The sequence below is a fragment of the Corvus moneduloides genome, chromosome 1 (genome assembly GCF_009650955.1).
Source record: "Corvus moneduloides isolate bCorMon1 chromosome 1, bCorMon1.pri, whole genome shotgun sequence".
NCBI classification, from domain to species: domain Eukaryota; kingdom Metazoa; phylum Chordata; class Aves; order Passeriformes; family Corvidae; genus Corvus; species Corvus moneduloides.
The window spans coordinates 91,742,983-91,756,873 of NC_045476.1; the positions used below are offsets into that span (position 1 = coordinate 91,742,983).

Below are 13,891 nucleotides of genomic sequence, written 5' to 3' on the forward strand. Positions count from 1 at the left end.
CTGATCCCACTGGGTGAGCGTAGATGGGTAAAGAAAGCACTGGCAGGTGTAACACAAAACCTCCAGGGGGAAAGCTCCCGCTCTGTGGAACAGCATGTCCCAGACAGCAGCACAAAACTGCCGGGCTGCAGAGAGGGCGCTCCCAAGGAACCAGCGACAGGAGCAGAGGAAACGGCCTCAAGCGGCGCCAGGGAGGTTTAGATCGGATGCCAGGAAGAATGTCTTCACTAAGGGGCGGTCACGCATTGGAACAGGTTGCTTGGGCTGTTTGCAGGAGGGTGGGGAGGCGAAGGAGGAGGACGACGAGGACGGGGAGGACGAGGAGGACGAGGAGGAGGAAGAGGAGGAGGAGGAGGCGGCGGTGGGCCGAGAGGTGGCACCTCGGGGCACGTCGTGGTTCCCTGCCCTGGAGCTGCCGAGGCGGAGGCGGCGGTGGGGCTTTCCCGGCCGCCGTGCCCAGCTCTGCGCTTGCATCTCTGGCGAAAGCAGGGAAGGGAGGGGAGGGGAGAAGAGGCTTTCACATCCTCAAACCCCAGGGAAACATCTGCTGCTGCTGCTGCCGCGGCGCCATCCGAAATCGTCCCGCGGCTGGGTTTAATCCCAATCCCCGCCCGCTCCAGGGGCAGCTCCTCTGAAGCAGCCGGGCTTGCGGCAGCGCCGACTGCACCCGGCCGCAGGCACGGGGAGCCGGCCTCGTGCTCCCTGCAGCTGTTCCGAAAAAAAACAAGCGACCAAGGAAGTTTCGGCTGCAGAGCTAAAGAGCTGTGCTGGACCAGACACTGCCGTGGGCACCCACAGCTCTGCTGCTCCGTTCTCATTGCGCTGCTACAAAAAAAAAGGCAATTGATGCCTGGAATCCGAGGACATTTGTATGTTCCTGTGGCATTCGAGTATTTAGAATCTGTAGTGGAGAAGAGAAGGGGTTTTTTTGAAAGGTGGAGGGAGGGGGAAGAGGGGTGAGACATGAGCAGTTAGCTGGGAAGCAAATAAAGTCTGACAGAAAAATATCACTTTATTGGAAGATTTGGGATATTGTTGCTTTTCCAGAGAATGAAAGCAGCTGTTTATGTCAAAAGAATCAAGAAGAATGATCCACAGGAATCCTGAAGCAAATTAAAAGGCAGAGGTAGCAGAGAGGACTAGCTTGGACACATGACCAACTCATCCGTGTGCTTCTTTAGGCACAGATCGCTTCAGAATGTTGACAGTAGAAATAATTCAGCCTTCCTTGGCAGATTCACTTACCAGGATAAACTGGATAGAACCCTGTCAACAAAATCCAAGACAGTTTAAATTGCATTTCACTTTACAAAATGAATGCAACAAAACATGAGTCATTCTTGTGATGTCTTCCATCCTGTGCCTTACCTGGGTCCCATGTCTTTACCTCTCCTGTCATCTCTTTCTAAAGCTTTCCAGGAGGAGGTAAGAAGGCATGCAGGAAAAAGTCAATCTGCACCACTGAATGTAATTTCTAGTGTTAAACTGATTATATTTGGTATGGAAATTACTGAGTGTCAATAGACTTAGACACCAGTATGTCATTTTAAAGGCTTGTTACTGGTAGGAGCCAAATTTTGGAAGTTTCTTTTCACTCAGATGAATGTACAGTTATGATAGAAAGCAGGCACAGGATGTATCAGACTGGATTCTCTGTTTTCAGTGTGTTGCCTTAGCCTTGCAGTGCCCATACTGCATATAAGACATTCTCAGCTGTCACTACAATTTGTTATGTGTGTCCACTCGAAGGACTACATTACAGTGGTAGGCATGAACTAAGTTTCATATCAGGAGAAATTTCATTATGAGGTGTTTCCCATCATTACCAAGCAACAGAAAAAATCTGAGCATTCAGTGGCCCTCTTCTTTTTGTACCATACTTGATATGTCTTTTTTCAGGAAAGAATTCAGCAGATAAACGGCTGCAATGCAGTGCTATGCACTGTTTTTTCTGGAGAATGACCTCTAGTTTTACTGTGATTTATTGGCTGGAACTTCAGAATCTTGGAAAAACAGAAGCAAGTTGCATCTTTTAAGTTTACTGCCGCAAAAAGGACAATAGAAGAGAATGACTGATGGACCTGAAAGGCAGGCAAGTGCCTTTGAAAAGTCTGCCTCGTCAGTTGAACCAGTTTACAACATGATCACCAACAGTACCCAAGCCTGTTGAAGAAGATATGCATGCCTGTTTTGAGGGGTCTTGAGAGCAATCATGGTTTTGTCAGCTTTGAAGAGAAAACAGTAAATATTTCCTTAAATTCTATCTATTCACTCCTCCAGTAGTGGCAAATTACCCTTTATTTCCACACCAGGATGTTGTGTCTTTAGTAGATCCCTGCTCAGGTTTTGTGAGTCCAGCAGCAGATGCTGAACAGCAGCCAAGTGTTGGAAGAGCTACTGAATCTCAGGTAGACTACAGCGATAGGAAGCCTCACCAGTGTCCCCATCACAGAAGAGAGAGCCCAGCCTGGCCACGGGAGACCTCCTGGAGGAAACCAGCCAGGACAGAAAGTGGAAGTCCAGGGTATGACTCAGACATAAAGCAAATTAGTTTTTTTTTAATCACCAAAGAAATTGGTGGTGCTTAACAAATAAATAAAATGAGTTTCTGAACTCCATTCCCCAGGGTCCTAAAGGAACGACCTTTTAAAGTATATTTGTCCCAGATATTTGAACTGAAAATAACAACTGCAGTAGAGTGTTTGTATGAGTCATTGTCCCTGCTGTAGCAAAGAGGTACCAGTCATAAGATTCCAATGAGAATTCTAATGCTAAAAAAACCCCAAAACAACTGTGAAGGTACTAAATGTTTTTTAAAATTTTATTTATGTAAATTGTGAAGTTATTTATCATAGTTCTAATGAACACCTACTTTAATGCAAACCAAGAAACCCAAATCACTCCAAAGTCAGGAAATCCCCTGGATATTTCTGTGTATTTTAGCATTTCCTGACAAGTTGTGGTGCAGCACATTTAGACACCTGTTCCAGTGTCTAGTTGATCAGAGAACAGAAATTCTTCAATACTGCCATCACATATTGGTCAAAGTACCATATTACCCTCTTATTTTATGTCAATGTCTTACACATAAATTTAAGTCTGATCATTTTGTTATGATTGTAGCATTAAAATGGAAATTCACTCCTTATAACATGAAGTAAAATTGGCTTGATTGTTTCAAAATTTTCTCATAAAAATTGTGGGAAGCAGAAATACCTGCCCAGGGCTTCTAAGGATAGACATAATTAGCAATAAGCAATATGTTTGATGTTAATTTCAGTGATTTTCGTAGAGAAATGCTGATTACAGCTAGAATGAAATTTTATGGTATCTCATGCTACACACTCATAGATGAGGGGAGGCATTTCTTAGAAGATGACAGAGAAATGTAAATAAACTCCTAGTTCCATTTTGCTATTAAGTAGAGCAGTTACTGCACAGTTAGCAATATTTTACACGTTATTGTCACCAAAAAGTCTCTAAGAGCCATAAATTCTGGCAGTGGTTTTAGTTCCCAGTTTCTGTCTTCAGACTTTGCATTTTAAATCACTTTCTGCTTACTGCAGCCATGTGATAGAACCCTAAAGAACCCAAGAAACCACAAGGAATAAATATAGACTAATAGAATACATATTTTTCCTTTTTTTTTTCTTGCCCATACCATGTAATTTTCACTCTTCTTTCTCATTTACTGTGTTCTTCATTTACATATGAAAATTAGACCCCAGACATCAGTCAGAACTGTTCAGCTGGTTTTTTCTGCAAGCCTCTGGGAAAGTGAAGGAGAAAGAAGATTTGAGATAAGCAATTCTATCTGCCCATTAATTTTCCCAATGCAAAGAAAAGCAGGCAGAGACAGAGATACTCTGGCACATAGAGACACACTTGAAAAGAACACAGACAAAATCTGAAACTGAATGCCATCAAGTCAGTAATCTGGGTTACAGTGAAGAAAGTGATCTGAAATGGACAGTAGTTCCAAGAGGCAGATAGAAACTGTCTGATGGCTTTCTTGTGTTATTCTGTTGGGGAAAGTTCACTGTTAGACTGAAATGCTGACTCCACTGAAGTTGTCAGGGAAAGTCAAACTGAATCTAGGGACAAACCTTGAAACAGATATAGTTCAGCATAAATTTCTTAAGGAAGTGGTGTAAGTGCTCTTCCAAACCTAGAATGCATTTACAAGTTTTCCTATGATGCTGAGGTATTAACTACAAGTGTGTAAATATCAATATAAAAAGCAGATGAGTTTTTAGGTACTATTTTTAATGAGACTGCATAAACAAATTCCAGATTTTAGCTGTATGATTCAGAGCCCAGCCACCAGCCCGCAGGCATGTGATGTAAGTTGCTAACCTTTCTAGATACCAGTCCCAAGACATTCCACAGCTAAGTTGTTTGGGGAAGCTGTGCTGAAAGAGACATCAGTCAAGCATTTTGCAAGCAAATTCTACAGTCACTTTCTCCACTGTGTCTGGGATGAATGTAAAAAAAAAGAGACAGAAGCAGCCTTTGAGACAGATGAGCTGTGGTGTATAAAAATCTGCAGCAGACAGGAACTTCTCTATTGTGAGAAGATATAACACCATGGCTTTGGCAGTCCACAACTTTGAACTTCTCTAGCAGTCCTTTGCATCTGCTGACCGAAGCAAACTCAGTGAAGCTCTGTAATAGCAAAGCAAATGTGAGGAGCTGATGATGAAGGTCGTTCTAAGACTGGAGAATCAGAGCCTGCCAGAGAAAGGATGACAGCTGAGGAGCTATTCTCCATGTGTTCTCAGTCTGTATAGGGGAGGTGCTCTGTGCTACAAGACCAGGCCTTGACAGTGTTTGCCTGTGGAGTCCGCTTCTCTCACTCACATGACAACAGAATTTTCTACCCTTTTCTCTGTGGTCTCAAGTTTTCTTTGCAGTGGTTAGGAGGAGGAGGACCTCAGAATTTGACCATACAGGTGTATTTGTACTCGGGTCCTGGTGATGAAGTCCCCCTGTCCAGTTTGTAGATATTATTCTATTCGTAGGCCTTAACACAAAGTTTATGGGGATTGCAGAACTAACCAGGTTGTCTGACAAGTCTGATAAGGAACAGAGATGACTTCTTGTCCCTGCTGGGAGCTAATACATCTGTAGACACAGTTTTCTCCAAAGCTGGAAAATGGGGAATACTATAGAGTTTACTTATAGACTTCTTGTAACCATTTTTTAAATAAATAAGTAGTTAACTCATGCGAGTACTAGATTTTTGGATTTCTCCAAAAGCCCACCTAGTCCACTATTTCATCCAAGACTGTGGATAGTTAATAACGTCATCATCCTTCCTCCAAATATTTTCCTATCATGTGATGATTTGTTGATCAGGGATTCGTGTCCAGGAGATGATGTGTTTCTAATTAATAGTCATGGATTCACAGATTTGCCTTTATGAATATATACATTTGCTCTTTGAGCACATCACTTACACTCCAACTCTCTACTTCCAGGTAATTTGTGAATATGTTAGGCAAAAATGTCCTAGGCCCAGATGGGTTATCTGAAGGTCTCGCTACCAGTGATCTCTATCCACCTGGAAATCTGATAATTTGTCCCTTCCTTTGATCTCTGATCATCTAACCAATTATTTATCCATGTGAAGGTCTTATCTTTCTTCTACTGTTTCTTTAAGAGGCTCAGTTGAAGAATTTTATGCAGAATTTACTGAAATAATTGTGGTCAGATTATACTAATTTCCCTGTAGCCTCTGTGCAGGAAGAGTTCCTGCTGAAAGGCTGAAGCAGTAGCGTTTTCTCCGGAGTAATCACTACTCTGGAGAAGTAATCATCGAGGAGTAATGCAGTGTTAAGCAGCACATTGAGTGAGAGGTATATCAAGGAAGGATTTCAGCTTCTTCTACATTTCAAATAATGATAGAAAATTACCATAGGCAGTGCTTAGGTACTTAGTGAGTTAAAACTTTTGACCTGCGTGTAGAAAGAGAAAGAAGAAAGTTTAATCAGAGGCAACAACATATAAAGTAAAACAAAAAAAAAGTGCAACTTGAACAACAACAAATGAACTATTTAAGGACATTCAGACCTTGACAAATTAGAGGGCTGGACAATCACCAGCCATATGAAGTTCAAAAGGGGGAAGTGATGGATTCTGCCCTCTGGTTGTACGGACAGCCTGGGGAATGAGAATCTGGAGAGCAGTGCCATGGAAAGTGACATGGGGGTCCTGGTCAATGGCAAGTTGAACATGAGTCAGCAGCGCCCTGGCAGCCAGGAGGGCCAAGTGTGTCCTGGGGGCATCAGGCACAGCATCACCAGCCAGGCAAGGGAGGGGATTGTCCTGCTCTGCTCTGCACTGGGGCAGCCTCACCTCGAGTGCTGGGGGCAGTTTTGGGCACCACAATATAAAAAAGACATTAAACTATTGGAGAGCATCCAAAGATGGTGAAGAGCCTGGAGGGGAAGATGTATGAAGAGTAGCTGAGGTCACTTGGTCTATTCAGCCTGGAAGAGACTGAGGGGAGACCTCATTGTAGTCTACAAAGTGTGAGGGGAAGAGGAGTGGCAGACACTGATCTCTTCTCTGTGGTGACCAGGGACAGGACCTCAGGGAAGTTGCATCAGGGGTGGTTTAGGTTGGATAATTAGATAAAGGTTCTTCACCCAGAGGGTGTTTGGGCACTGGAACAGCTCCCCAGGGAAGTGGTCACAGCACCAGCCTGACACAGTTCAAGAAGTGTTTGGACAATGCTCTCAGGCACAGGGTGTGACTCCTGAGGATGGTCCTGTGCAGGGCCAGGAGTTGGACTCAGTGATCCTTGTGGGTCCCTTCCAACTCAGATTATTCTGTGATTCTGTGAAAAAATAGCCTACAGTGTGCTCAAAAATATATGTGCTATTAAATACTCATAAAACAATGACATGTGAAATAGCAATCTGCCTAATAAGCTAATAGGTTATCTGGAAATAATGTAAAAAACTTGAAATAATCCCGTTAAGGTTGAGTGCCATTGAACAAAACAACGGTGGTTTCACTAAGGGTTAGATTATTCATCATCCCTACAGTTATATTTCACTTTGCATTTGCTTTTCACTTGCCCAACAGCAGAGTGATTCTTTCTTTATTCAACAACTTAGGTTTTTTTCTGTTGCTTATTATGCATGTCCTCTCCAACACAAACTGGTGGGGTTTATGCTTAGTTACAAGTAGTTTTCAGGGGGTCATTAGTAGCCTTTTCTTTCAAAAGACTAAAAGAGAGGCAAGAAATAATGGTAATAGGTTATATTTAACTTCCACATACAAAGAGAAATTGAATAAGTAACCAAGGAATCAAGTGAAAGCATCTGGAAGAGTTATCTGAAAATCTTGTATTTGGCATAAACAGCTGCTGGGCTCACATTAAGTTAGTTTACTTGTGATTATTAACTGTAATAATTATTATTTTTAATAAACTAAAATTCAGTCCTGCAATTGGTTTTGATTGCTGCATGAAAAAACTATTAAGTCAGATTAATTAGCCAATGTTTCCTACAAGGAGCATGTAATTATGATTTTAGGTTGTTGGAGGCTTCTGGGACAGATTTCAGACAGGATCTTTTACCTCTCCCCGGAGATCTGGTGATTTGTAAATTTCAGGTTTTGTGAATACTGGAGTTGTCTGAACATTTCCTTTATGAAGTCTGTGTACAGTTAAATATTTCAAAATACTAAATTTGGTAGCATTCTATAACTATAGAAGTTAAGATATTCAGTTAATACATACATGAAAAATATGTTCTGCATGCTTCTCCCGTGAGAGAGTTAAATATAAAAAGCAGAACAGAAGAAACCTGTAAAGGGAATGACTGTCATGATTCCGTACATCTGATGTTTGTGTTAAGACATGACATTTATGAAAACACCACAGTAATCATACCCACGCACAAACTCAAGGGGTTTTTTTGCTGCCTGTCCAAAACAATCACTTCTGCATTGGTGTCTTTTATTTACTCTGTATTTCACCTGTTCAAATCTATCTCAGAGTGGAGCATTTTGGATGAGTCCAGTAAAGGGCCACAGAAGTGTTAAAAGGGGTCAAACAAGAGCCAAGTTGAGACAAGAAAAGAAAAGTTGGTTAAAGTAGGATAGAGAAATAAGAACATGTCTTCTTTCCAGATCATGAGCCAGAAGGTTTTCTCAGGCAAACTCAGTGGGTAGGTGAGTTACTGGGCACAGTCAGGCATACAATGGGAGAGACAGATACCTCAGCAGGGTGGAAGAAAAGCAAGATAGATAGATAGATAGATAGATAGAAAATGCTATCATGGTTTCTTGAATGACGCTCTTTCAAGGGAATATACAGTTGCGGATGGTGAGAGTTGCTTGCAGGGACAGACCAAGAGAGAAACTCAGACCTGATGTTAAATTTTCCTGAGTTCTCAAGAACTGAATTAAATAAGTATTGCAAGAAGGGAAGTAGTTAATTTTTAAAGAAGGCTTGCTTATGCTGTCCTATGAAATTTACTGAAGTCCTAGTATCAGAAGAGATTAAAAGATAGGATTCTGCTTGCTGAGCTGGTTCATTTAGCATATATGCCAAACTAATCATTTGCCATGGTCTTTTACCAAATTCAAATGAGCACTGCATTATTGCAAGAGCAAAACTTTGACCTGTCACCACCTGTCTTTTGGGACCTCATAAATATTCTATCAGTCTGTTCTGTCTGGCCAAAAAAAAAAAAAAAAAATTATTGATCCATTTTGGCTTTAACAGTGTAAGACAAATCTCTCAAACCTGTCATATCCCTTTGTACATGTAAGTACGATGTCCCTGGGTTGTTTCAACTTTCTGCATTTTTGATTAAGCTCAAGCAGTTCCTCTCTCATTTTCTGAAACAAGAATTGTAGCTGGACTATGGTATCTAATATTAAGGCATTTTCTGGTGCCAAAGGAGAGCATATGCTGAGTCTCCTTTGCTTGTGGGTATCTTCAACTTTTTACCTGTAAACTAAAAATCAGAATCTATTATGTCCTCTTTGTAAGAGTATCCCAGTCTGATCATAAGTATAGCCAAAAGGATGAGAGATGACACATTTCTATCTTATTTCCCTTTTTTCCCAAGCCTCCTCTCAGCACATATGTATTAGAGCTGTCATTTGCTATGTGCTGCAAGTTTAGCAGATGATTGTTTTCATCTTGGGACATGCCAAGCACACAGGGCCATTCATCTCTGAGGTTTTTTCTTGTGAACCATTTTAATAAATAACTAGAACTTTGGAGCGTGCAGTGTACGGTTCAGCTGCCTCCACCAGCTGTCTTATGAATAATGTACATATCTTTGATTTACTTTCTATCTGCTGTGTTGGTGCAGTAAATTTTGAAGACAGTGCCAGTGTAGACTTTGTCCCACTTAACCATGTGCTAACTTCAAAGCCTCACTACACAAGCATGGCAGAGTGTTTCACTTATTAGCATGGTTGTGGTACTGCCTCTGGAGTTCTTGTTTCTCGAAAAGGGGACAAAACAGTTAAAAATCTGATCTTGGGTGAAAAGAATGGAAATGTGTTTATTTTCAAACTATACCATACTTTCATTCTTCAAATGCTTCCTGTTCTTAAGTATTAATGAACAGGTCTGTTGCATGTTTGATGGGTAGTATGACTTGAATATTTCCATGTTAAAAGGGTGTGATTGTTAACATTTGTCACTAGATGGCCTTTGAGTGTGCATGCAAAAGTTCCCTGAATGCTATTAGGAACACTATACTTTTAGCTAGATCACGAACTTTGAAATTTGAAGGTTTTCACTTTAAGCCTTTCCTAAACCAGTCTTTAGTAGCTTGAGCTGATATTAAGTGTTTATTTGCAAACTTTTGAGAAAGGAAAATGGTAAAAGTAACAGGTTAATAGTAAGAATTAAAATAATAAAACAAAAGAGGAAAAAAAGTTCTGTTTATTTCAACCAGAATTTCTCTTTGCATCAGCCTTTCCTGTGTGTCCTTGGAATGGTCTTGCTCAGTTTGCATTTGTGAGGAAACTACAGAAAGGATATTTCACTGAGTAAAGAGGAGGGTCAGAAGCTGTAGAAATTTTGTCCTCTCTGTTCTAAAGAAAAAACGTGATGCTGGGCCTTACTCACTTACGTTGGAGTATGTGCTAAACATTCCTGGTTGTTGGGAGCTGCCTTGTGAGTAGCTGGAATTTCTGAGCTACAGCTTCGATCTGTTAATTTATGTTTCTTACTTCCATTCTAGGGTGAATGTATATCCTTTTGCAGTGCATCACATGCTGTCACACGTATGGGGAACAGCACATCATTCTTCACACAGCAGCAGGTTCACAGGCAAAGTAAGGTGCTAATAAGGATTGTAAGGTCATCACATTTGACTCATATTACTGCAGCTGAGCCTATTAATGCCAAGCTTTTATGACATAATGCACCATTCTGATTGTTTTATTCCACCTTCTGCATAAGTGATCTGGTTTCTCAGAGTCTGCATCTAACTTTTCTGCTTGAATAATAACATAAAATATTATAAAATGGTTATTGAGAAATGAATGTGCTTTCAAAATACAGCATATACAAAATACAACATAGTGCTGAACAGAGATGTCTGAGTTGCAGTGAAATTAGAGAGTTGTTAACCCTTAGTTCTGCTAGGTTATACTGCTGTTATGGTGGAGCTTCGAAGAAGAGATGCAGATGTGTGCACTCTGCTGCAGGCAGACATCCTATCTGGGACTATTTGCATCATGTGGAGGATTTATAAGTTTGAGCAACTGCTTCTGTACTGCCTTCTCTGGAATGCTGCATCTCATTTTTCTGGGTTTTAGTGAGTGAGGCTATGGGTTTCATTGATTTCTGGCAACAAGGAGATCCAGATCTCTGAGATTTAAAAGATTCTTACATCTCAAAGCTCAAAAAGTCAATTGTGAAAAACTCAATTCCATCTGGAAAATTTTATTAAGTTTTTCACACTTATTGTCTGTCCATGACTGTCAGGCATCAAGGTTGCTATGATTTTGAGAAGAAGAAAGAAGAAAGTCAGAAGGCATAAAACTTGGCCTATAATTTGTTTTTCTCACTTTGTGTGTTTGACAGTAGTTTCGGAAAGATATGTAAAGGTATAATGGCCTTTAAACTCACACCAAAATCCTTGAAAAGTCAGATACATACTTTGGATTGAGAAGCCTAAATATGATTTGTAACTATAAAGTGTAAAAATCTCTTTGTAAATAGTTACTTTCACTCTCATGGAGCAGCAGCTGCACTTCCTGCCTGTAGCACTTGGGCAACAGCATCAGTGCCCGGGCATTACTCCAGAGTGAGACACTGTTCTTCCCCAAAGCATGCAAGAAAGTGGTTGCCATTCAAATTATTAGCAAAGGTGAAAGTAACTAAGAGTCATCTGTCATGTAGCTGCAGAGACAAACAGGAAGAGTGGTGAACCTGGGCATGTTTTGTATGTTAGCCTTGCACCCACCCTCTCTTCCTTTTGGCAGAACAGGAAACCATCTTCTGTTTTTCTTCTTTTTTTCTTAAGGAATTAGAAAAAAGATAAAAGTCTTGACCTGTGCTGTATTTGAGCCTAAAAGCCCCTAATATAAGATCAGCATTGTGAAGAGCTGCTGTGCATATATCCAGCACTCTAGATAGTATTCTGAAGTTCTTACGATGCAATTTGGAAGCTTTACAGACATAAATCCAGGTGCAGTGTGATAAGGTCATTCACCAAATTCCCATTGGGAATCTGTAGCATAGTTAGGAATGAAACTTCATATATCCTGAGCCCAAACATGTGCTATTTTTTTAACTCGACTCTTGTCTTTAAAACGGTGCTGTGCTCAAACTCGGTTTCATATAATATTAATTAGGACACAGTGGTGGTCATAGTTCTTAAAAATTTGGCTGAAAGGCAAGTGAAAAATTAGGAATCTTAGTCATGTGTTATCCCATTTTTCTCAGTGGTTCAGACATGGAATATGTATGGGAGCCTTCAGCACATGTAAAAAGCCATGTCATAAATGTTGTGATTCACCTAGAAGTGCTAAATTTATTAATATGAATTTTTTAATAACTATGTTTGTAATCTGGTGGCAGTCTAGGATGATCAGTGAGAATTGCCCAAAGAGAGCTATGGATGTACTATTCAGATCAGACTCTTCATCTTTGCACTTGACCAAAAATCCTGGATCATAATTCAGTTTTTCTCATTTTCTTCCAGGCTTTCGTTAAAACCTGTCTTTGGAGAAGGTCATGAATGGCATAATCTCTTGAGGTCTGTTGCATCCCTGGAATGTAGGATCATTCTTAATATCCATGGTTTGTATATGCACTCCTGAATTTGCTTTAGAATGAGCTTGTTGCTCTCTTTCATCCCCAGATATGTTGCAATGTATGCCTAAAGGCTGGAATCTTCTACCATTTCTTTGCCAAGGGTAACATAGAAATAACTTTTTTTTAGAAAGTGATAGTCAAAAAATTAGGAAGCTGTTGTGAAAGAGCACTGTGAAAATCTCTCTCTGATGCAGTCCTCTTTCACCAACAGATCTTATAAATTTTTTTATGAAACTTATGACCTCAATTTACAGCTCAGTGCTTCGCTGAGTGGACTACATTGTCAGAACACACATGGTGTAGGCTTGAATCTTTTCTTTTTACACCACTAATGAATGAGGTTCCAAGTTGAATGTATTGATGCTTTTTTTAAATTTTCAATGTGTGTTGCTTGTGTGATTGTTTTAGGTTTAATGGATAACATTTGCCCAGTGGCTCTAATGGCTTTTGTGGTATTTTGAAATGTACCGATTTTTTGTGCATATTTTCTTTTTCTTCAGTTTTGTTTTCCTACTTTCTCTACTTGTCTGCCGACTGTAAACTCTCTTGTATTTGCATTCTTGTTTTTCAAACCCACAAAGTGTAAATTCCATTGGAATCAGTGAGTTAAAGGTATCTGCTTAACAAGATTTCCTGAACAGGGATAGGATTGAGAATCTGTTCACATATTTTGCAGAACTGAGACCTCTGGGATTTCTTTTACAAGACTTTAAACTCGGAATTGGTTGTGTCTGTTTTTCTTGGTTATTTTTTCTTTGTTCTTAGTGGTTTGATTATTAATTATTTCCTTGTAATATTTGTTTATTTGTGGGAGATTAATACAGCATTTGGCTTTATATGTCACATAACTACCCATATATTAGGTAGGTAAGCAACAGAGTGCTAACGAGTATGTTTTGTGCAGCCAGCCAGGCTTTCAAAAATAGCTCAGCAACCACACATGAAAACCAGAATTCTGAAAGAACTCGCATTCTGGGTGCACGTTGATCGCTAAGCTCCTGCGAAAATCTGGCCACAAACACCACAATCTGATCTCCTGTGTCTAACTGCTGCTCCAAGTCAAATATGTACCAAGAAAGAGGAGGACAGTCCAAATTCTGGAAAAACATTGTGTTTTCATCTCCCTTGGGTAAGTTACACAGGAGAGGAAATTTTGCAGCAGAGCTACAGTGACTTCCAGGAAGGCTCAGACTGATAAATTCTCTGGGTACTTTTGAGAGGTTCCATGTTATTAAAAAGTGAAAATAAGTAATGACCCAAATCATTGTTTCTTGTTATTAACAACTGCTTTGAAAAATTGTCTTTCTTATTCAGAAGTGCATTTTGAACTCAACAATTCTGAAAACTGTAGATAAAATGTTTTTACTGGATCATATGGATTTCCAACATAATCATCCTCTGTTCTTTTTTTCTTTAAAATCTTTATTTGTATATTTTATTTTGTATAATTCTACTTCACCCATGGCCACCAAGTTTTTTCTGTTGTTGACTTCTTCCCCAATAAGCTACTGAAAAAAGGTTATGTTCTATGTGGTATTTTAGATTCTGCAGGTGTTTTAAGGGTCAATGGAAAAAAGCCTCCCACGC

General features: G+C 40.1%; 1 protein-coding gene across 1 annotated transcript in view; it reads left to right on the plus strand.

Moving 5' to 3' along the window:
* Window positions 1-1,757: 1,757 nt before the first annotated feature.
* Window positions 1,758-13,891, plus strand: part of SPATA48 (spermatogenesis associated 48) — a 32,997-nt gene continuing 20,863 nt past the window's right edge. The window contains 6 exon segments of the mRNA XM_032106511.1: window positions 1,758-2,141; window positions 2,144-2,245; window positions 2,248-2,437; window positions 2,439-2,480; window positions 2,482-2,511; window positions 9,238-9,423. Coding sequence (XP_031962402.1) covers window positions 2,069-2,141; window positions 2,144-2,245; window positions 2,248-2,437; window positions 2,439-2,480; window positions 2,482-2,511; window positions 9,238-9,423 — 623 coding nt within the window. The 5' untranslated portion in view covers window positions 1,758-2,068.